General features: G+C 35.5%; 1 protein-coding gene across 1 annotated transcript in view; it reads right to left on the bottom strand.

Annotated features, from left to right (window-relative positions):
* ADAMTS19 (ADAM metallopeptidase with thrombospondin type 1 motif 19) overlaps positions 1–25777 on the bottom strand; it is a 278081-nt gene that overhangs the window by 23012 nt on the left and 229292 nt on the right. Inside the window, exons 19-21 of the mRNA XM_055299284.1 lie at positions 20252–20387; positions 13502–13706; positions 10762–10914 (exon numbers count right to left, since the gene is read on the bottom strand). Of these exons, the coding sequence (XP_055155259.1) occupies positions 10762–10914; positions 13502–13706; positions 20252–20387 (494 nt within the window). The remainder of the gene's footprint in view (positions 1–10761; positions 10915–13501; positions 13707–20251; positions 20388–25777) is intronic.

Below are 25777 nucleotides of genomic sequence, written 5' to 3'. Positions count from 1 at the left end.
TAGTTACTGTGTATGTGACACTATTCTCAAAATTTTCCATGAATTATTTCATTTGGACTGATTAACTTAGAAGATACAGAATTCAAACCAGATATACTGAGCTATCTTACCTCTTCTAGTCCCAAGTCCTCAACTCTCTCCTGAAACTCTATAGTATTTTCACATCTCCCTGTATCCATAATATCAATCATTCTCAATAATATAGCCTGAAAAAATGTAAGGATAAAAAAAGTAAGAATTTTTTAAAAATTCCAGATAGAAGCTGTTAACAAGTTTTATAAAATTAAAAGTAATTCTATAGATATGGTAAAATTATAAGTAAAAAAAATTCATTTCCCTCAATGTAATTCAAAGGAAATGTTCTTTGTAAATCTGTGTAGAAATATTTTAATATGTATATGATTAACAAACCTACAATAACCTTTGTTGACACTACATAACCCTCCTGTATGACATTTACTTACTTAATAGTAGGTCTTGGAGAAATTTTCTTATCAGCATGTATTTATCTATAAATTTTTCTTAAAAGCTACAATATTCCACTGTTTAAAATAGCATCATGAGTTCTATAACTAGTTAATGGACACACAGGTTGTTTTCAAATTTTTGTTGACTTAAAGCTATAGCAATGAGCAACTTCATAAATATCGTTAGCAAATTATGCAAAAGTGTTCATAAGGAAAATCTTTTGTTAAACTTTTTTTAATGTTCATAAGGAAAATTTTTGCTGAGTCAAAGAATGTATGCATTTCAAATGAGATGTAATTTTTTTCCACCTAGCAAGTTGGTGTAAAAAAGTGATAACATCCAATATTAGAAGTGCTGTGCAGAAAGAGATATGTGAACACAATTGGACTCAGTTACATAGCATCTACACCCTTTAAATAGAGCTTTCTGGTTGCCCCCTGATATCCCTCACTCTACTTCTCCCATATTACTTCTGTATGTGCATGTTTACTTGTAAACATATTTGTTAGATTTACTTATTATGCTCTATGTACTTATGCATATTTTGTCCTGTAGCACAGACCTATAGATGTATATTTTTCTAATCCATTCTGCTATTTGTGTTTCATTTGACTCTTCATTTTAAGGACCTTAAAATACATTTCCTTGGCCTATGCACATCATTGACACTGGATTATTACTTTTACTTGCATGGTGAGAGCATTTTGACATTCCAAGAAACCTGTTGTTACTTTGGTACATTTTACAAATGCGGAGTTTGAGGCTAGGGGGACTAATGAACTGTTCCTCTGCAAACAAGATCAACACCAATCTGAAACCCTGGTTGTGTGGATGCTGGAGTGCCATCCAGTCATCCTGAAGCAAAATCTCAAGGCCAGAACCCTCAGCTCAGGGCCTATGGCTCTGTTTGTTAAAGAATTTTTTTTTTTTTTTTTTTTTTTTAGAGAGAGTCTTGCTCTATTCCCAGGCTGGAGTGCAGTGGCACGATCTTGGTTCAATGCAGCTTCTGCCTCCTGGGTTCAAGCAATTCTCATGCCTCAGCCACCCAAGTAGGTGGGATTACAGGTATGTACCACCGTCACTGGCTAATTTTTGTATTTTTAAGAGAGTCAGGGTTTTGCCATGTTGGCCAGGCTGGTCTTAAACTCCTGGCCTCAATTGATCTTCCTATCTTGGCCACCCAAAGTGTTGTGATTACAAGTGTGAACCAATGTGCCCAGCCTGTTTGTTACATTTTAAATCCAAAGTGCTGTCTTTCTAATTGGCTGATCATTTGTGTATTTTTCTTGCATCTTAAACTTGTATTTCTCTAGTTATCCTGGTTATCTCGTCTGGTCTATCTGGTCTATCTCTGGATAGTCTCTAGTAGTTGATGAACACATATTTCACCATATGTAAGTAAAATACACTCAAGACTACTGCTTATAATTTTATAAAATTTTTATCAAATTCTCATATTTTTTCATGTGAACATCCCTCCTCACCCCCTGCAACATAGAATCCTTTTGAGGTTCAACATCACAAAAATGAGATTTAGCATGTATGCTCCATCCTTCTATAAGGAATATCAAAAGTAACCCCATCACATTTACCTTCTGAATTAATTTGAGATATGGTTTAGGAGATGAAATTATAGATTCCCTATTATACTGCATAAGAATAGTGATTGGAAGTATTATTTTAATAGCCTAGTAATAGTGCTAGAAGCTATGAAGAAGAAAATATTATTAAACCCTCTGGATTTTATTTTTGCAATATTTCTCTTGCATTTTCCAAAACAAATTACATTAAACGCATGTTCTTATATTTACATTTATACTTATGTATGTGTTGCACATATACACACGTAGAGGAGAGAGAAAGAGAGATATTATCTCAGTCTCTCTGAAGTATACATTTTCTTTAGGTAGAATATTTAACAGCTATGTGCCTCATTCTTAATATATTTCTGCTCTGATAGATCATATCAGCCAGTGTACTTGACTGTTTTCAGCAATTCAAACATTTTAGAAATTCATTTTTAAATTTTATATATCTAGTGGCAATAAATAAGGCTCTCAGGAGATTTTCAAAACAAAAATAACAGCAATGCAAAAAAAAAATTGCATTCTCTGTTAGTGTGAAGAGACAGAGACAAAACAATCTGATAGTCATTGTTCAGGAAATTTTGCATGGTTTCTCCAGATATAATGGTGAGTAGCAAGTTTTGTAAGTACTCAGTGGATATATCTAAACAACAAAATAGAAAGTCTTTCTTGATGAAAGGGGTCCTACTTATTACTGACTAATCTATTTGTTGTGAACAGTTTTCAAAGAAAATAAAATGTAAAATATTTCTTTTTTAAGATATCTTGGGATAGGTTTTTTTCAATGTCCAAATGCTTTAAAATTAAGCCCACAGTCTTTGATTTCTTTAGATGATGGACTGATCTGACAATGAGAGCTTTAGGTGTGATAGTTTTCTATTTTAGGGGATAGCTGTTCACATTTTCCTGTCTTACATGATTATTTGTAATTACAAAAACTGTAAGCAATTACCTTCTCCAAACGTCAATATATTTGCAGACATAATTAGAAAACAATTTTGAATAAAATGCTAACCTATTTCAGGAATAATTCCCTGTTATAATTTCAGCTTAGTTTCAATCAACACATTTTCTCTAGCTAGAAAAAAAATGTACATAACTATTCTTTGAAAGTTGAATAATGTGAAGTCACCAAAAGTGTATTATGTTAAATAACAAACTAGCTGTGTCCTCTGCCAAAGTGATCTTTGGTATAAAGCAAAAAGAAAGGAGAAATACTTTAGTTTCCTCTTTGCGATTTACCAAATACGGTAGAATATTAAAGGACCTGAAAAGTCCTACAGCAAAGATATTTGATTTTCTTTATTTAACATCAGCATTTTTCATACATGGAGACCACATCCCCAAGGAGTGAGCTTTCTATGGAACAAAATTTTGGAAATGCTAGCCTAAAGAATTTTTTTTTTTTTTTTTTTTTTTTTGACAGAGTCTTGCTCTGTCACCCAGGCTGGAGTGCAGTGGTGTGATCTCTGCTCACTGCAACCTCTGCCTCCTGGGTTCAAGCAATTTTCTGCCTCAGCCTCCCCAGTAGCTGGGATTACAGGCACCCACTGCCACGCCTGGCTAATTTTTTTTTGTATTTTTGGTAGAGACGGAGTTTCATCAAGTTGGCTAGACTGGTCTTGAACTCTTGACCTTGTGATCCACCCACCTCGGCCTTCCAAAGTGCTGGGATTACAGGCGTGAGCCACCATGCCCAGCCAAGAATTCTCAAATTAATATGTATTTGATCTTACAAAAATGATGACATTCAGGCCTTTGGTATATACCAATTTTACTAATGTGTCTAGTTGACAAGATATTATTTTCTTGATTGTGTTTATTTGATTCTCTAGTTTCAGTGGATACTTAACATTTTCTATTTTTACATTTTACCAGAGTATTTAATTAGGTTATTTGCTTTTGCTGCTAATTGTTCCCTTAAATTTAAATAAGTATCCTTTCAACAAGGGATTGAGTTTCCCTCTAATAGCCTGCTTCATTTAGTTATGTTAAAACTAAGAAGCTATACAAATTCTCACTAGGACTCTGGACTCCCTGCAAGTTGACTTTAATTGGGGTAAGGTATCTGCCATCGTTGGTCAGTACAGGCATGTTGGAATCCATAGTCCTAAGGTCTAGCCTAGCCCTGGGGCAGCAAGAAATCCCCCTTTAAAATTTTTGGTTCTGGTGATTTTTGTGCCTTTTGGCAATGCAAAGAAAAAAACAACAAAAAGCAAAAAACATTAGACATCGGGGTGCATGATCAAAACAGTGTTATCTAGTCAGTTACTTCAGTATATTCTTGATTGTATCAAGGTTTCAAATTTCTTTCAAAGACTCACTGAGTTTTCCTTCAGTGGAAAGAAATGTCCTCAATGATTATTAAAGAAATGCTACCAACTCTGATAAGTCTGACATAATATTGTCAATGTTAGTTTTAAGAAGTGACAAGCTTCTGTATAGAAAATAGAAGGCAGTGTAAAGGCGTTCCTATTTCTCCACAGCCTTGCCAGCATCTGTTGTTTTCTTGAACGTTTTAATATCACCATCCTGACTGGCGTGAGATGGTATCACACTGGGGCTTTGATTTGCATTTCTCTAATGGTCAGTGATGTTAAGCTTTTTTTCATGTTTGTTGGCTGCATAAATGTCTTCTTTTGTGAAAGATACATGCACTCATGTGTTCATTTCAGCACTATTCACAATAGCAAAGACATGGAGTCAACCCAAATGCCCATCAATGATAGACTGGATCAAGAAAATGTGGTACATATACACCATGGAATACTATGCAGCCATAAAAAGGAATGAGATAATGTCTTTTGCAGGGACATGGATGGACCCGGAAGCCATCATCCTCAGCAAATTGACACAGGAACAGAAAAGCAAACACTGCATGTTCTCACTTACAAGCGGGAGCTGAACAATGAGAACACATGGACACAGGGAGGGGAACAACACACACTGGGGCCTGTTGGTGAGGCAGGGGGAGGGAGAGCATCAGGATAAATAGCTAATACTTGCAGGGCTTACTACCTAGGTGATGGGTTGATAGTGCGGCAAACCAGCATGGCACACATTTATCTAAGTAACAAACCTACAGGTCCTGCACATGTATCCCGGAACTTAAAATAAAATTAAAAAAAAAAAATAGAGGACAGATGGTCAGGCCAAAGATCCTATGAGCCTACAGCTTATTAATTTACTGAGAGCTTCAAATGTACACACCTGTAGAATCCAATATAACAAAAAGTAAGAGAAAATGTTTTCTTTAGGGATATGTGAAGTGGTGCAACTCAAGTCACTTGTATTGACTGCTGGCCAATCTGAATGTAGGTAAGGCTCAAAATGACAAGGTAATCTTGTATTGTCTTTCTAGACTTGTTTTAAGTATGTACATAAGGAATGTTTTTGTTAAATTGTTGTTTCTTTGATCTTGCATTTATTTGTTATGAGTTGCTGTAATCTAATAATTATGCAACAGGAGAACACTTTAAGGTTATAATGCTTGATTATGCAAAGCACACTTAAAGAGCTGGCATAACTAATTAATTTGTACTTTTTTTGAACTTCTTTAAACAATTAGAGTGCTAACAACTTAGGAATACTTATTTGCTTATAGTTATTACAGATTCCTATGACAATATGATATATGAAGTGGATTTCAATAACATCAGTAATATGTATGTTAAGAAATTATTTTTACTAGAAATAATCCAGATATATACAAGTCTTTAATTATAAAAATAAATTATTAAGTAGTAAATATATATTTTTTTCAGCCAAAGCATTGTTCCCATAGAAAATGAGAAAACAATTTACTGTAGAGCACCATTTTGAGATTTGTAACTAAGGAAACTAGAAAATCTTCACTATGAGCATGAGCTCAGAATAAGTAGAATTCCCATTAACATAAATCTAATTTTTATTGCTAGAAAGCAGGTATTTAGATAAGTATATTTTGCTTATTCATTAGGAAAAAATCACTTTAGTTTTTAGATCCCTCATTTGTCTAATTCCTCTCCTATTCAATACAACATGCTGAATATAATTGTGATTTTCTTTTGGAGGATAAGTTAAAAATTACGCATTATACTGCAGGCTTTGTATCTATCACTTCTAAACAAATATATACCCAACTGGCTGGGCTGTATAACTAAATCATCCAAAATGATTTACTGTGCTTCTAGCATTATTTTAGATTATGTCATTTCAAAAAGGCTCATAAATCCCCTGTCCAAATATCTGTTAATAATGTCATAACTTTATGTGTCCAAAACTAATCATTTCCTAGAATCTTAAAGGAGTAAGTTTGAATTGTAGAATATAAATATAAGAATAAACCAGGAACAATTATGTGCAATTTTAAGGCGTCTTGTTTCTCAACAGAATTCTGTTGAATAAGTTTAAATCACTTGTTAATATTCCATGAAAGGGTTAACTCTATAAAGCTTCATAAATAATCAGATCCTGTGTAACAGGTAGACAAAATAATACTCTTTTTTTTTTTTTTTTTTTTTGCTCCTCTGCTGGTCTCCAGTAATGAAAATCAGGAGTTGCAGAAGTTTAAATAAAGGAAGGAAGGTCAAATTCAGACCAAAAAAAAAAATTTTCATTTCATTAAACATTAGAGACTATGTTATTTTTCAAGTCAGTGTTCCATACCAAGAAGAGCTTAAATGAGTGAATGAAAATTTAAGTTGGCAGGAAAAGTGTGTAATGTTCTTTTCTCCCAAGAAAGATCCTAAGAACATGTCTATAGCAGAGAGAGATATAGTCAGAACGTGGCATATAATTGTGTAAGTTAATGCAAGCCAGGGCAAAGCAGCCACATTGTTTGTGTCCTATTTTTGCCATCATTTTAATCCTGATGAAATAAACACGAACATTGTTCAACAAAGGCTGCATTACTTTTTCTTAGAAATGAAAGGCAACAATTTTATGACATAAGTTTCACGCTTTGCATATACCTTAATCTATTTTTCCCCCTCAGAAGCCCAGAGCAATTTTTCCATTATTTACACAAAACCACCCAAAATATATATGATATAAATCATGTAGGCTGATACAAATGCAGTGAACATAGTCTGAGGCATAAGCCATCTTTTCAGTCATCCTCCATTTAGTCGATATTACCTTTGCCCAATAGCAGTCAATGATTCTTAGGCAGTGGGAGAAGCTGAGAATGTATTTTCTTTTGATTCTCCCAGGGACTCATCTATATTGTTAAGGGAGGAGCAGGTTTTCAGTGCTAGACTTTATAAAAAATTGTACATTTAATATTCCTGATTAAAGCAAATCCAAGGCTGAAGTCCACTTTAGTATTGACAGTTTAAAAATAGGGTAGACTTTGAGTGAAACTGACAGATTAACTGACCTCAGAGGAGAACAGAAATCCACCCACAATCACACACATCTTGTTGCTATTCCTGTTTCAAGGACACAGCTGATAAGAATAAGAGATTTATGTGTTTTCTCTGTCCCTGAATACTTTAATCACTGAAACTTAATCATGACATTCATTATTGCTTTTCTCTGTAATTATTTTGGGATGGTCTTCATTTTAACATGAAAGTAATATCATAGAAGTATAAAATGAAGGGTGAAATCAATAAAATTCACATGGAGCCACTGGTTTTAATTTGTGCACACTGTTTGAGTCTGTGATGCTGAGATCATTATAATGAAAAAGGAAAAAAAATGGCTTTAAGGAAAAAAGCACTTATATTCACATAAAGTCCAAAAGTGGACAAACAAAAGCATTATTTACTGGATCTTCTAAATAACCAAACAAAGAAACAAACAGGCCAACAAGCAAAGGTTAAAAGGCCAGGAATAAAGATGAATACAATCTTCCTTGGGTATATGTGGGCATTGGTTTTAGGACAGCCCAAGTATAATCAAAATCTGGGTCCTGCAGAACCCACATATGCAAAAAGTCAGCCCTCCTTAAAGGGGGTCTCACAACCAGGAAATATTGTATTCTTGATCTGCCTTTGGTTGAAAAAATCCATAGGTATGTATATCCGTGTAGTTCAAATCTGTTTTGTTAAAGGGTCAACTGTATTTGTTGAAGTTATTCTTTTCTTTCCTCACTCACAAAAGCTATGTTCTAGTTGGGTAGCCATACAGTAACACCACAAAACCAATTAAAAGTAATTCAATCCAATTATATTTAAGAATTATATACATATGTTTATAAAACTGAAAAAATTTTTTTTTAGTTTAGCATAAAAAACCACACTTAGTGTTCCCTATGATCTCCCTAGTGAACTTTGGTTTTACCTAAGATTTAACCAGAGGCCACACAGTAGGCATGTTTCATTAACCAAAAGTAATAGTATTTGTCAAGCAAATAGGATTTGCTAGCCATATTTCCACATTCAGCGTTGTATGAGCTTGTAATTCTGTGTCACACATTACAATAAAACTTGAATCTTTCGGTATTTTTTGTAATTACATCTTCTGGATTTTATAGTTAATTGGAGGTTAACAACAACTAACATTTAAGTTTTTCATTTTTTTTTTTTTTTTTTTTTGAGTTTCACTCTTGTTAACCAGGCTGGAGTGCAATGGCGTTATCTTGGTTCACTGCAACCTCTGCCTCCTGGGTTCAAGCAATTCTCCTGCCTCAGCCTCCCTAGTAGCTGGGATTACAGGCATACACTACCATGCCTGGATAATTTTGCATTTTTAGTAGAGACGGGATTTCCCCATGTTAGCCAGGCTGGTCTCAAACTCCTGACTCAAGTGATCCACCCACCTCGGTCTCCCAAAGTGCCGGGATTACAGGCATGAGCCACTGCGCCTGGCCTACGTTTAAATTTTTCTATTTATCACCAAAGTTGGAAAAATATAGCTCAGTTTTTCAGGTGGTTTGTAAATATTTTCAGAGCAGAATTGTTTCATTCTAAGAAAATATCTAGAATTTCACTAGCCAAAAGAAACAAGTGAGTTCCTACAATGGAAATGGAGCAACAGGTGATTTTCCCTGCCCTCTTGCTGCTAGTACTTTTTCTTCTTCCTTATCCTATCCTGTATCTTCAATGATGAATGAAAAGTTACTATACATATACACTAAAGAACTTATCCATGTAACCAAAACCACCTGCTCCCCACAAACTATTGAAATAAAATTAAAAAAGGAAAAGTTGTTATACATATAGCTTGAAAACACTTCCATTTTCATTATTTGACTCATATGGAAGCAAAGACACAAAGGCATTAATTGAGTGGCTTAACCACTTTACCCATCTATGCAAAGAGGGAGTAAGAATTGTCCTCTGTATCTCTCGACTTCCAAGCCACGTCTTTCCCTATTATCCTGCTCTATTTGTCTCCCTTAGAATTAAGGAAACAAATCCTGAACATAAAATAGTTGTAGTTAATTTAGAATTCTGTGCTACCTTAAAGTTTTTTATTCTGAAGTGTGAAGTTTCCTTATGTGATTCACCAGTCAAAATTCCCGTGGATTGAGCTGAATATTTCTCACTGCTGTAGTTAGGGATCGATTTATGTTGTTTACAAAAGTATCCTTTAAAGAGTTCAAATGTGAATTTTGAATGTTGTAAGTAGTAGAAAGGGAGTCTAGTTTACTGATAACTCAGATGCAATATTAACATGCAAACTTTTCTTAGAGGCAAAAGGCATACATAATCATGAGAAAATAGCTTATATTTCAAATGCCATGGATTGCTTTGGGGCAACACTGGGAAAGTGGGATAATCACAGTATTTTCCATATTGAAAATATTTCTCCCAGAAAGCCCTTTAGGGTTATTTATGAAAAACTATTATACTCCTCTCCATACCCCAGCAGCCATCACTTTCTTTTCTCTTTTATACAACAAAAGGGGAAGGAGAGAGGATTTATTATGTCTCATCTAAAGCATTATGACCATCTGAGCATGGAACTAAGCCCTATAATTTTATGATTTCGTGATAGTATATAATATCACAGCTGAAAGTGGGATCATTGATTCATATTTACATTTCTGAAAAATAATATGAGATCTATTTCACCCCAAAATGATCAGAATTTTATCTTAAAACATGGGTTTTATTAGTATTTCATAGAATGAACAGGTCAGATATTTTCTACAGCCCTATATGAGGCTCTGCTTTCTCATATAAACTTTAAATAGGCATTACTGTTATCGTGAATTAAACTTACTTTTCATTTTCCATATAAATTGTGTTCACTTGATTTGACCAAAGGATGTCAACATTTTGTTCCTTTCCATTTCTACCATACACAACTCCCAAAATTGGTGGGAAAATGACTGTCTTTTATCTAGTAAGAGCTGAATTCCCTTTATTTGGTTCTTCTGCTACCTTACTTAATTATATTTTGAATTGACTTATCTGACCGTATTCTATTTATTTAGATAAGTTTTATGCAAAAATGTTATGAGAAATAACTATATGAATAATTAACAAAAAAGCAATAATGATAGGTATTATTTTTTGACAGCTTCCTTTGTGTCAAGTATGGTGCTAAGTGCTTTGTACATTTTATCTTAATTTTTAACACAGTTTTATAGAGATCATGATCATGGACAGCCAGCCAGAATCTGCACTTGGATGTGGTATATAGGGCTCCATATCCCATGATGTTTAATTCTACTCTCCTTCCCTCCTAAACTCCATGCTATGTGGTTATAGTACCCAGGGCAATGCTGACATTATTGAAACCTATTACTGAGAATATACAGAATGGTTCTCACCTTAGACCAGTCACCCATTCGCCACACATAGCATTTTGAATAATCCTCACAGTCTTCAGCCTCCCTGGGTCTGGTAGAGAGGACACACTTCTTTCTTGGGTTGGTACATCTAACGGTCCGGTGACGTACGCCTTTGCCACACTTGACTGAACACTGGAAGATAACATCAGAGGTTTTAGATAAAGTTGGTGAATTGGAGATATAGATGATAGACTCAATTGTACTGGTTTCCAATAATCTGTCATGAGCCAATCACCCATATAAAAGCCAGATAAAATTATAAATAATAAGTTTAAAGGTAATAACAGGCTAAGCACCAGTATCTAATGCCAGAAGGAGCTTAAGGCACAATGCTGGAGATAAGTGGTTTCAGAAATACTGAACCATTATTACAGAGACTAATATAACAGGGATTATTTAAGAAAGATAAAACACTATGATCAAAATTAAAATTACTAAAATTTGATATCACATTTTAAATATAATTATGTAAAAAATCATTTTAGTTTTTCTAAGATGTACTCTTTTATTTAGCTGGAAGGTATGTTTGTGAAAAATAACAATTTCCCCAGCATGTCATTTCTCAAAAAACATGTTTCAAAGATGAAATAGAGAAAATCTTAGCAAAATGAAATTCAGATGTTTTTTTTTTCTTTGAGATGGAGTCTCATTCTGTCACCCAGGTTGGAGTGCAGTAGCACGAACTTGGCTCACTGTAACCTCCATTTCCTGGGCTCAAGTGATCCTCTCACCTCAGCCACCCAAGTATTTAGGATTATAAGCATATACCACCATGCCCAGCTAATTTCTGTATTTTCAGTAGAGATAGGTTTTTGTCATGTTGGCTGGGCTGGTCTCGAACTCCTGGCCTGAAGTGGTCCACGCACCTCGGCTTCCCAAAGTGTTGAGATTATAGGTGTGAGCCACCGTGCCTAGCCAAAATTTAGAATTTCCTTATATAATTATATATTCCTAGAAATTATAATTCTAAATAATTTTTAGAATTAAAATACAATTTGGTTCAAAATTCTTTTAATAAATAGATATATAATGGATGAGGGTGATATAAAAGCACATATGTATATTCCACTAATTTTCTCTAGGTGCAATCTATTCTCTAATTGACATTTATCCTCCACATTATGGAATATGTATGAAGTATTCCTGTTATCCAAAGGCAAGCACCATTGACTACCTGGACACTGGGACCAAAATTGTTCTGGATATGTGTGTGGGGCATACCAGATATCCTGAAAGCTTAAGCATGGAACTAATGACATTTTAAATAGGTATCCTAAATCTTGCACAAATAAGCAATTGTCTCATAACTTAAAGTTTGTATTTGAATATGTTAGTTTTAAAGTGGACTATTTGATTTGGCACTTTAATACATATATATATATATATATTTTTGCAAGTCAAACTATGCCTGATTCATAAAATTGAGTTTTAACTTAAAGTAAAACAATAGACGTTTTTTCAATTGGCATATTGCATTGTGACATATTATTTCTCTCAGCTGGTGCCAAAAATCTGTATAGTAGAATATTTCTGACCAATTTTCTCCTGAAGAGTTTGCAAAAATGTTTTGATTGGTTTGCGGTGGGGTATTTTGTTTCTCTGATGCTCATGTGATTCTTCTCTTCTGACTGAACTGATTCATTTCAATGTAAAATATGATAAGGCATTCATTTGCAAGAGTATACCTTATAAATGAAAAAGAATCCATTAAACAGTATAACCTAGAATAGTAAGAAAAGAGAAAGCCAGGATTTTTGTGAATATGCTTTTTGGAGGGGGTTGGGTTAATTGACAGACATTTAGAAACTGTATTATCTAAGCCATGTTATCCTTATTTTCAAAAGAGTAGCTATTTCAATACAGTATTTTTTAATTATCATTTTTGCATCCTAATATTTTGAAATTACATAGATGGATGATTTTCCTTTTTATGTGTGTAGGTGTGTTGGTACATGTGTGAATATGAGTATATAAGTATGTTTATATGAGTAAATTCAGCCAGACCCTCACCTAAAGTGCTTCAGAACAACCACTAAGTGTAAGCCATGAGTGCCATTTATTATTATGCAAAGATATGCATCATGATAACAGAAAATAAATCACTATGGTTTGGCATGGAACACAACTGTGTTATACACTACAAGCCTGTAGGGGTTGGGAGGGTTCAATGAGTTAAACAACCTTGGGTTCAAATCCCAGCTCTACCACTTAGGTAGGACTTAGGGTAAACTATTTACTTTCTCTGATCTATATTACTCTTACTTATAACATGATGAAACTTAAGTTTCCTGCACAGGTGATTAAATATAAACAATATACTAAACATTAAGTAACAACACATTCCTTGTTCACATATAATAATTAAACATTAATTTTCTTTCTTTCCATTTTAAATTTTCAGGGATGTGCAATGAGTTAAGTGTGTATTTTAATGCGTGCCAACTCAAGAGTATAGTCACAGTATATAAGCAAAAATGCAGAGTTTAAAATGTGTATAAAATAGGCCCTTGATTATGTTGCAATATTTATCGAATAGAAAGTAAATATCTTTGTATTTTTCTATTTCAAAATTATTTGAATGTATTCCTTTAATCAACAAAATTAATAAATAGTATAGAAAATATCAACTTCTGTGCAGATTCTGAACATGATGCAACTTGATCTTGTACAAGCTAAGAGTCAGAGTAGGAACGGGGAAAGAAAGGGGGCATGTATGCACCTCAGACCACACTCCCGCCTCCCACACGGTCATGCAGTCCTGGCCCTCACAGCGCTGGGCAGAGGCGGGCTTGGGCCCAATGCAGTCCCTCTCTCGGGCTCTAATCAGTGTTCCATTGCTCAGTTGTTGGGTACAGGCCACTTGTCTGCTCTGCATCCCTTTTCCACAAGTTCGTGAACAGGGGGTCCATTCTGTCATCATCCACCTGAAAGTAAAGCAAGAGTCACTGGAAACAAGTTAAAAGATAGCTATCTACTTGTATTAGTCTGTTCTCACACTGCTAATAAAGACATACCCAAGACTGGGCAATTTACAAAGGAAAGAGGTCCAGTTGACACAGTTCCATGTGGCTGGGGAGGCCTCACAATCATGGTGGAAGACAGGGAGGAGCAAGACACATCTCATATGGCAGGAGGCAAGAGAGGGTGTGTGCAGGGGAATGCCCCTTTATAAAAGCCATGAGATCTCATGAGAGTTATTCACTGTCATGAGAATAGCATGGGAAAGACCCGCCCCCATGATTCATTTACCTCCTACAGGTCCCTCTCATGACATGGGAATCATGGAAGCTACAATTCAAGATGAGATTTGGGTGGAGACACAGTTAAACCATATCAATACCATATATTTTGACATGTCTAGAGTTAGCAGACTGTTACATGGCGACTTTATATATATTTTTTTAACCAAACACAATAGTTTTCTCCAAGATGTCCAGGCTTCCTCTTGCTTTGAATGCTCCATATTTCTTTTCTCGGAGCTTGTTCTCATTACAATCTCAGTGTCCATCAGACTCTGTCCATGTCATATTATAAACTGCCTTTCACTGCTTACCATATCACTATACTGTGGGACTTTGTAAGTATAAAATTGCTAGTATCCAGGAGTTATTCTTTGTAATTTACATCTTTACAATAGCCCTATGTATTGGGTATCACAAATATCATGGCCAAATTTACAGAAAGGGAAACTCAGGCACAGAGAGGCTTAATAACTTACCAAAGGTCACAAAGTTGTGGCACCAACAATTCAAATGAGGCTGTAGACTACTTAACAATGAGAGATATGGGGGTATTAGTAAAGTAACAAAAGCCTGTGATTGACCTCTTACCTGGATAAAGCAGTCACCAAGGTATTACACTTATCAGCAGCAACTAGATTTCTGTGACCAGGCTATATCCTCCCACATGGAGCTACATATGCTTCTTTAGGCTAGCCAATGTCTAGCTTTGATATGATCATAGGCACTGGAATAACAGACTCAGGGCTAAACTTAACATGACTCCATTTTACATGCTCTCAGGACTCCAATATTATTCTTTGATCTCACTGATTCACCAGCTAATACATATGTATTTTAATATCTAGATGGAGAGCTACCTTAAGGACCACGAAACACCTGCCCAAATTCACTTTAGGAAAGAACTAAAACCTATGACAGAAAAGTGATTCTTAAAATTTGGTATTTGTATGATGATTCCTGTCAATAAAAATCTTCCCTATATTTCTCATTACTTGGGCAATCATCTAGGGAGACTCAAATTAACTATTTCAGCACAACATAGAGCAGTCAGAATCCCTGAGGTTATTTTTAGGTAGGTTATTAGCTGTGCACATTCCTGAAATAATACTTATTAGCTGTAAGTTTCTATTTTTTAATTTGTAAGAGGGTTATTATTTCCTGACATAAAATAGGTTCAGTATATATTACATATAGTAGCATTTTTAAAATGATTCATACTTATTCATATATTTTGCTAGCTACATCTCCCACTTGTTCGGAAAATAAACCATATGCTCATCTTGCTTACCAAACACTTTGTATTTTCACCTCATGATATTTGTAGAATCCTGTGCCTGGATCCTTGACAGCCAGCCCCACGCCCATTCCTCCTAGAAGGGCTTCTCCATTCAACCAATGGGGATTGACCTTTTCTTTGCTCTCCATTGCCTGGCTTGTAGCACTCACACGACTTATTAGATATTACCTAGGGAAGCAGAGGGGCTCAAAGGCTACCTAATGAATCTGACCTTCTTTTCTTTGTAATATATAAGCTCCTCAAAGGCATATATCAATGTTTTGTTTTTGTTAGCATCCATAACACTTTTACATAATAGGTTTTGATAAACATTTCTTTCTTTTTTTTTTTTTTTTTTTTTGAGGTGAAGTCTCACTCTGTTGCCCAGTCTGGAGTGCAAGGGCACAGTCTTGGCTCACTGCAACCTCCGCCTCCTGGGTTCAAGCTGTTCTCCTGCCTCAGCCTCCCAAGTAGCTGGGCCTATGGGCATGCGCCACCATGTCCCCCTAATTTTTGTATTTTTTAGTACAGAAGGGGTTTCAACATGTTGGCCAGGCTGGTCTTGAACTCCTGACCTCAAGTGATTCACCCGCTCTGGCCTCCTAAAGAGCTGGGATTACAGGCATGAGCCATTGTGCCTGGTCATAAACATTCCTTGAAATGGAATTTATGTTTCTCTCTGTTTTACAGAAGTAATCTTAATTATTCTGGATTTACCAAACCCAAGTATTCCTAGCAATGATCCACATTTTGAGGAGTCATATCCTCTTACAGCCTAGTAAATCTCATCTGTAAGTTAGTTTAATTGTAAATGATTTTATGTTTCTATTTCTGAGAAAGGAAATAGAAGCCTTTACAAAGTTATTTTTCCTGGTCTATCCAGCATGTTGCAGACCTGCCATTTTGTTTTGGAGTCCCCAGGCGGATTTCTCCTAAAGTGCATATCTTCCAAATTTAGTTTAGTTTCTGCTTCATATTTCTGCACAAGAATATCCAGAAAATAATCCCAATCTAAGTCCATCTACATATCTTTTCCAACTATGGAACTCAGAAGACACTACTGGGTTCTTCTGTACTGAAAAGAGAAGTATTTGCAATTTCATGGAACCTCATATTTTTAAGTAAAATAAAAATTTGAGATCCTCAATATAATTATACAAAGTTACTTTTCCTATTCCTTATGAAAACCACTGAAAAATAAGAACTAAAATATAAAATGTATTCTAATGAAAGAAAACATTTTCGTGGCTTAGAACTTAATTTGGAAGGATCCCATTTCCTTATCTTTAAGAGACCTTAACTTACAAAGGTATTTACTAGTGAATTCATCTATTTTATATTTGGCCCATAGAATGCCATCAGGCCATTTAGTGACTTTTTCAATAAATGTGCATGGAAATTAGAATTTTTTTACTAGGTTGGAGAAAGGGGAAAGACAAGAGGAATAAAGGATGCACTCTTCCAGTAAGTCTTGGAAAGTTTTCCTGTGGTGACCCTTAATAATTGCCCATGTTCATTTCTTTCTTCCAATATTTTGCTTAACCTCACTAACATCACAGCCTGGTGGTTCAAAATAAATTGCCTCCTTTTCCAAGGGAAGGGAGATAATAATCTCTAACAAAAAGACTTCCAGTCTCCAGCTGCAAAAATTTCTCACTCAGAAATGTACTGACCTTTTGAAACTAGTCATTTTACCAAGTCATTATTGAGACATTTTTCTCCAAGATAGTTGAGTTCAGGGAATGAAAAATAAATAGTGTGTTGTATTGTACACTCTGCTCCTTCACAGACCAACTTGGGAAACAACAAACATGCTCTAGTCCTCAAATCCAGCTCATTCAAGATTCCTGATGTATCAGAAAAAGCCATGGCTCTTTCACCAAATTGGAACAACTATATGGCAATATAAAACAAATTGTGTTTTGAAGTATTTTAACATTATTTAACACAGATAATTTAGCATCTTAATATATGTTAAAGGGGATAGAGAAAAAGAGAATTCTGAGGGACAGCAGTAACAGTAAGGATCCTGGTTCTTTAGCTGACAGGGCCAAGGCCAAAAATACTACTTTATGTATCTGTCCAGCACTGAATGGAAATGACCCAAGGACCTGACGGTAGGCAAGGATAATTCCCTAGGTCACTGTACCTGATTACTACTCTGTATCATGAAAAAGCTTCACTAGTTCACACACTTATGCAGTTAGGCTGAAAAGCCTACACCCAGGAAGGTGCAAAGAACATGACATTACTGAAGGTATGTCCATTACTTTTCTCTTATGCATATCCTTTTATATATCATTTTTGTATTCTTTTAAAAGCATGTATTTGCCTGGGGTAGGATTGTTAGAGCAGGAATGCAAAAGACAGAAAAAGTTGATAATCAGCTTCTACTACTATAAGTCAAAAATAGAATTCTAAGCCCCCCAGCTGACTGAATGGATCCTCCTCTCTCAGCTAAGGGGACACAATTAAACTTGAAAAACTAGTTCAGACCGTTATATGGAAAGAGAGTGGTTAGACATGCCTCATTATTACTCTCCTTCTTTTGGAGCTCAGGCATACAACTGACCAGCATTAACATTAAAACAGAGATCCTAAGACTAACCAAATAGACTCTTTGTAGCAATAAGATACTAAATTCCAACTTGACTCTACTATAATATCACATGACAGATAGCAGGGCCCTCAGAGAAACCAAACTATTTTACCCCAAAATTTGACATACTTTGAAATGGCCCTGCAAAGCTGCCTCTTGTTGGGGAAACTGACTTTCTATAGGGAATCCCCTTCCCTTACCAGGTCTTTTGCTGATACTTTAGAGATTGGCTGAGAGTCCAGCACATTTTAAGGATCTGAAGAGGAAACACTGCATCTATTGCCCCTGGAGGTCAGCCACCTATGAGACTTCATCTATGTAATATGAACTTTGGTCTCTACAACCTCTTATCTTAACACAGACATTCCTTTCTCTTGATTCCAGGTCTTTAGATAAAAATTTAACCCTCAACCAATAGCCAATCAGAAAATCTTTGAATCCACCTTTGACCTGTAAGTCACCCCTCCCCCAACAGCTTCAAGTTAGACCAAACCAAGTTATGTCTCACATGTATTGACTGACATCTTATGTCTTCCTAAAACATATAAAACCAAGCTGTAACCCGGTCACCTTCAGCAAATGTTCTCAGGGCCATGTGAGACCATGTCACGGGTCATGATCCACAACTTTGGCAATATAAGTTTCTAAATTGATTGGAGACCTGTGTCAGATACATTTTGGTTTACAGCATCTAAAATATACTGAATCTACAGAAAGCAAGCCTTGAAATTCAAACTTTGTAGATGAGCTATTTTCCAAATTCTTTTCTTGTTGTTTGTTTTATTTTTTAGATGTAGTTTCACTCTTGTTGCCCAGGCTGGAGTGCAATGGTGTGATCTCTGCTCACCACAACCTCTGCCTCCCAGGTTCAAGTGATTCTCCTGCCTCAGCCTCCAGAGTAGCTAGGATTACAGGCACGTGCCACCATGCTTGGCTAATTTTGTATTTTTAGTAGAGACGGGGTTTCTCCAAATTGGTCAGGCTGGTCTCAAACTTCCGACCTCAGGTGATCCCAAATTCTTTTAAGCTCTCATTAACATAGCATGGCTAGATTTAGAGGGCTTTAGTAACTGACTTTTCGTGGAGGGTGTGAATAGGGAAATCAGGAGTAAGCATTCGCCTGCATGACACTAATTCCCAAAGAGATTAAGAAAAAAAAGCTCAAATATGGTTAATTAGCAACTCTGTTCCTCTCCCTCTTACCTCCCCCATACCTACTCTTTGTGGTAGATGGCCATGAAGACGGTTACATCAGTTATAGACTGCTATAAAATGACACATTATCTGCCTATCTGAATTGTAGGGTGTGTAAATTCACCATGAAGCCATTACAGAAGCTCTTGTGAGGGGAAGATCAATGCTCTGACTACTTAAGAACTTACAACTTTGTCCTAACTCACTGGGCTTCAACAAATTCCGGAGTGTCAGGACAAAGTGAATATTCCTGTCCCAATATTTAGAGGAATCAATCCAGCCTCACTCTTTCTGTCACCCCATCCCTAAAAGTTTTCAGGATTTTGGACACCAGGGCTGAGTCCCAATCAAGCTAAACCTTAATTTTTATGTGAAAGCAGGTAGATTGCAGCCCTGTGTTGGCAGCTATGCCAAGTAGCCTTGTTGCTAGGCTGGTCCAAAATTATACTCAGGTTCCACTCACCTGTCTTTGCCCCAACTTCCAGTAACCAAGGCATGGGCTTCTTTCTTCCTACTCCACTTACAGCTGCTCAGCATTGCTGTTTTGTCCTCTACTTGTGAATTTCTTGCCTGCTTTGTTACCTAATACTTATTGGGGGGTGTCAGAGGAAACCAAAGCATCTGTGGTACAGTAACTGGGACCCGGGTCACAAAGTTGATGGTGAGAGATCAGGGATTGGGCAGTTTGCTTCGGGAACTCTGGGCTAGGAAGTGAGAATTTAGCCAGAGGAATCCGAAACACTACACTGGCTTTGTTCTGCTGGGGTCTGGGTCATGGCAGTCCCAGTTTGGTTTATGTTACTGTGGGCAAATTCTAACAAACACCATTTTGGAGAATTCAGGAGCAAACAGCTATGTTCAACCAAATAACAAAGTTTTTGAAGAGGGGACCTAGAGGTTATGAAATGATTTTAAATAAAAAGTGATTTTAATTACTCCTCAGCAACCATCCCTCCCAATACCCCTTCCTTAAGTGGAAAATCTTGGCCTTGCTACCTTGCTTTCTTAGATCTTGCTTATTTAAGACCTTAAATTTTGGTACGTATCCTTTGGCAATATTTTTAAGAAAATGTGATTTCAATGATATTCTGAGTATGTTTTAAAGGACAGCAATCTAATGGACAAATAATGCTTTAAGGGTCCTTGGAATAGGGTTACCTTGTTTGACATGGTTGCTCATTGCACTTTCGAATCTGTGGCTCTGGCTTGGTTAAGTATTTGCATTTCTTGTTGTCCACAATGCTGATATTTTTGCTCATGATTTTTGTGCAGGACACTGTTGTCTTCCTTTCTCCTGAAAAGAACAAATAACCAAAGAAATATTATTATAGGCCTTTATGTAATGGATTTAGGAGGTGTTCATAGGCTTATTATGCTTATTTTTTATTTAAAAAACTTTCTTATAATTTCAATTTTTATTTTATTAAATTTTATTGATTCATATTAGATGTACACATTTTCAGGGTATATGTGATAATTTGATATATTAATATAATGAAATCAGGGTAAGTTGGATATTCATCACTTAAATATTTATCTTTTCTTTATGCTCTGAACATCTGAATTATTCTCTTCTAGTTATTTTGAAATGTACAATCTATTAATGTTAACTATAGTCACTCCATTGATTTATTGAACACCAGGTCTTATTTCTTCTATCAACTTTTATTTTAGATTCAGAGGGTACACCTGCAGGTTTGTTACATGTTATTATACTTTTCAAAGATATTTTAAACAACTTTTAGAACAATGAAGATATTATTTATAATTTACATAACAAAATGTACCTCTAGGCTTAAAAGGCATGAGTAATAAATATTCCTTGTTAGAAATTAAATGGCAAGTTTTATATACAAAGTGATCATGGCAACATAAATTAAAAAGATACAAACTGAAGACATTGTAAAGGATTGTGGCCATCTTTTAGCATTAAGTGGTGGAAAGCTATATTTCCAAAAAGTTAATCTCCCTAATGAGCCTTCCTGAAAGCACATAAACATGTGTGCACATTTTATCATTTGGTTTGTACATAATTAGTGCCTTATAATAAGTTATGGAAAGCACATTTATTTTCAGTATAACTCAAACCTTTATTCTTATCACCTCTAATAAAGACCCCAGGAATTCTAGAAATCTTTACCCAAATGATTGTCATCATCTGTAAGCAAAGATATGGGACTCTTGCCATCTTTTACCGGATTTCAGAAAACTGGCTTTTCTACTTTCTCTACTGTGATAAAGCTTGATTATAGGATGTAAAAATGACAATTTCTATGCTGTATTCCTTTTGCTTACACAGCCCTGTAAGCACACTTCCTTTACAGGAGTTATATTATTCATCTTACAATTAAAATGTCTAGTAAGTATGTGCTAATTTCTGTTTCTCTTTGAAAAAGTCTTATATACAGATTTCTTGTGAGTAGAAAAAGATACACATCTGTATAAGATTTAATAATCTTATTTAATCCATTGTTTGATGCTATAAGATAGTTAAATCAGCCCAAAATTTTGAAGCCAGATTGGTCATGAAGAAGTAAGAAGACATCACAAGTCTGCTGGTTCACTATTGAAAGGCCTATTAGTTAGGGTACTATGACTGACATGGAAGCTTATAGCATTCATGCTGGTAATGACAAACAAGAAAAGCTGGGCTGGTGGCAGGGAGGTCATTCTGCCACTCAATTAACAGAAAGAGCGGCTAGCATCAATAATGAGGAAGGAAGGGATGTAGACAGAGAGGCACTTTGAATAATTTTGGAGTACTTTTTACTTTAGTTTGAATGGGAGATGGTAAGAGGCAACTGCATGGCTAAGTAAAAAGCAAAATAATAGCTTTAGGTTCACAGTCTTTCCTTGATTTCCTCTCAGTAGCTCTGAGCATAGTCCCACCGCAATTTGTAGTATAAAAACATAACTGCGTTTGTATACATGTGTAAATTAAATAATTATTCTGTGGTTATTGCATATCATGTTATTAAAACCATTTGGACATTTAGTTCAATCAACAGTGATAACACAATGTTGGCTAAGTTATTTCCTTTTTAGGAAATTTTGGAGTACTGATGGAATGCAACTTATTCTATGGGAGCTCAATATAGACAAGAGTGTCAGGCAGGTAACAGGCCCTTTCCTTTGAGTGGAATGAGGTGTGCCTCCTACCAGTACCCTATGGCATTCCAGAAGTGTACACTGGTGGGCCAACAATGGGGAGGGCCTTGAGATGGCATCCAACCACAGGTTAAAAAGTGGATTAGGAAAAAATCATGGCCTATAGGCAGATGAATTAGAAAACAGTACTCGTCCTCCACATAGAGGTGGCCCCACAGCAGGCTGCATGGCTTGGCAAATGGAACATGGACTGGATTGCAGTCCCCTTGGCTGAAGACTTTATGCAGTGCACAAACTGCCTGAATGTGGGAGCTACACCCTCTGAGGTCCTCTTGAGCGAACCTTTGCAGCTCATGCAACAAGGTGACCTGATGCTAACTTGTAGAGGAAAGGCAGTCTTTCACGTCCCTGGCAGATACTTAGAAGCTGTCCATGCTATTCCTTGGTAGGTCAAGAAGGATGAGGTGTAGATTCAGACTTAATCACAGCAGTGCTCAAAACCCAACAACTTCAAATAATTTTCAAATAAACTGCTAGAGAAGCAGAAATGACATGCTTTGTTTTTTTTTTTTTTTTTTTCACATGGGGAATATAGGCATCACGAGGTAAGATTTACCAACATGTAAAATTTTGGGACAGATTTTTGGTCAGCTTCCTCTTAGCTTCCTATGCTTCAGGGGCTCTTTTATGACCTGAAGTATATATATCAAATAGATATTATGCAGATTTTGTATAATGCTAGCTTAGGTATTATTTCTACATTATTATGATGCGATAGCAAAAAGCAGGATTAAAATAAATACTACTTTTATGAAGTATAAATGTTAGTTCTAAAATTTAACTTGAAGCCTTGACACTTTTACAGAATAGATGCAGTTACCTAAATTGATTTATATGATGACATTTTGCCAACTGCAACACAGAAAGATGATGGGCATTATCCAGAAAGCTTTTGTTGAACATACATATATAGTCACAGAATACATAACCCAAGGCTGATTATAATGCTTTTTTCCCCTATCCTCAGAAAATATTTAACCTTAGTTATATTAGCCTACTGCTTACGTACTGAGATACTGAAAAAGAATTTTTTAACTATAAGTATTGTTATATCAAAAGGGATATAGGTATCGGCATCATTTTAGGGACACGTTAGTAGTTTTCTAAGAAAGTATGAAGGTGCATGAGTATGAATTGAGACATTTCCATTTACATTGTAAGAAAGGTCTCCTACATCGTAAGTTTTTTGGTAGCTAGGGGAAGCTTAGCTCTTTTTAAAAATTTCATTGAACAAAAACAATAGAATTAGAAAAAAACTCATTGCTCAGCTACAGACGTGTTACGCCTATGAAAATACAACTAAGATCTTAAAGCCATGTGGAAATGTTATTGTTTGAGTTTTTCTTTTATATATTTAAATGTCCCAGCCAACACAGGAAATTTCCATTCTAGCATCTAATAGCAGTATCTACAATGCATCCAATACTGTGGCACCTAGGGACAAACAGAAAGTGATGAAATAACTGACCTTCTGCCTGAATTATGAGAGCTGTAGGCTGTTGACAGAGTATTACTTGCTTTATGGTGATTAACTTCACCTCTTGGTCATTCCCATTAAATTAGTCTTGGGGAAATCTGTCTGGATGTTTCGAATACAATTATAAATAAAATAAAATAACCATTATGCATTCATCTCTATTGAATTGCAATATCTGAAAATGAAGGGTAACTTTTATTTACTAATACTTTGTGCTTCGGAAATTTAACAAAGACTAGACATTATATTAAGTGAGCTGCCTTTTCAGATAAGCTGACACTTTTACTATAAAATACATGCTCTGTATTTAACCCATAAAATGGATATTTCAAAATAAAACTAAATTCTATTGAGGTATATCACATTACTAGAACTTGCATTGTAAATGCTGAAACATATTTTTGGTTGCAGGTTCAGTGTTTCAATATGCATAACTGAAATTTTCTATATATTATTTAACATTCTAAAATTTTAAATTAAATTATAGAACTCTGTAAGACAGGGACTATGTGTGTGTGTGTATGTCTGTGTGTGTTTGTAAATTTCTTTATAATTTTTATAATTTTCTTTTAAAATTTCTACTTATTAATTTTCTGTTGGATTAACAATGGCCAGTAAGCATGAGAACCAAAAGCAAATATACTCTAACGAGGATGAAGGACTTTTCTCTGAGCGCTTCCTAGAGCTTTGTAAATGCTGATTATTTTTTACACCTACATTTATTTAACTTAAATAACTTTCAAAATCATGTCATGCCATTTACTTTTCATCCTTTTTTTTACATTAAAAAATGTCATTCCCTTAGGATATTGTCTGAGTGTTAAAATTACTAGTTCATTTTTTTATTTTAATGAAAATAATTTACTTTGCTTTGTTCACACCTAATATATAAGTAATCTGATCTTGCCATTTATATGCAAGCAAATATTTTAATGAGATCACATAGCTGTCAAGTTACATTTAACTTAACTGTTAGCGTAACACTCAAGGACCTTCATGAACTGGCTTTCATCCTGCTTTTCTGATCAAATCACTTCCCACCCACCAATCCTCATATTTTACACTCTAGTAATAACATTTTCATTTCCAAGAAAGCCTTCCACCTGGCACTTGGGTGCCTTTGCACCAAGGTATATCCTTGGAAGGCTTTCTATATCTTCCTCTTTCACTGAGTAAGGTGATTTTATTATTATTTGACTTCCACAAGATGGACTGTGAGTTCTCTGAAAGCAAGACATATTCATCTTTGGACCACCTAGCAATAGTGGATGCATGGTCAATACTGGTAAAGGAATGAATGAGTGAAATATAAGCATGTAATTCAAGCTGTCAGTGCTTTCTATACTAAGAGGTTCATCTCAATACTATGTTTTCTAAAATGGTGACAAAATCATTTGCAAACTAAATCACAAATCATCAGGAATCCAGTTCCTCTTATGGCAAATCCAGTTCATGGATTATCACTTAGGTATTAAAAATCAAGGTTATGAATAGTTTCTGTCAATATAAGATGTTTTTATTAATAAATGAAATATCTAATTATATTAAATATTGAAATAAAATAATGCAGAGAAAAAATGGAAAATATATTCTGGTGCATTTTCTTTGGCAAATAATGTTTATTTTGGTACATGTATAGTACCTTTAAAATGCAAAAACAGGCCAGGCACGGTGGCTCACACCTGTAATCCCAGCAGTTTGGGAGGCTGAGGCGGGTGAATCACGAGGTCAGCAGTTTGAGACCAGCCTGACCAACATGGTGAAACCCAGTCTCTACTAAAAATCCAAAAAAATTAGCTGGGTGTGGTGGCGGGCGCCTGTAATCCCAGCTACTTGGGAGGCTGAGGCAGGAGAATTACTTGAAACTGCAAGGTGGAGGTTGCAGTGAACTGAGATTGTGCCACTGCACTCTAGCCTGGGCAATAAGAGCCAAACTCCGTCTCAAAAAAAAAAAAAAAAAAAGTAAAAACAGAACAAATCACACCCTTATAGATGTTCTTTCCTGTTAGATATATTCTAGAGGGTTTTAAAAGGTATAG

Source organism: Symphalangus syndactylus, chromosome 11 (assembly GCF_028878055.3).
Source record: "Symphalangus syndactylus isolate Jambi chromosome 11, NHGRI_mSymSyn1-v2.1_pri, whole genome shotgun sequence".
NCBI classification, from domain to species: Eukaryota; Metazoa; Chordata; class Mammalia; order Primates; family Hylobatidae; genus Symphalangus; species Symphalangus syndactylus.
This window is presented reverse-complemented; position numbering and strand designations above follow the sequence as displayed.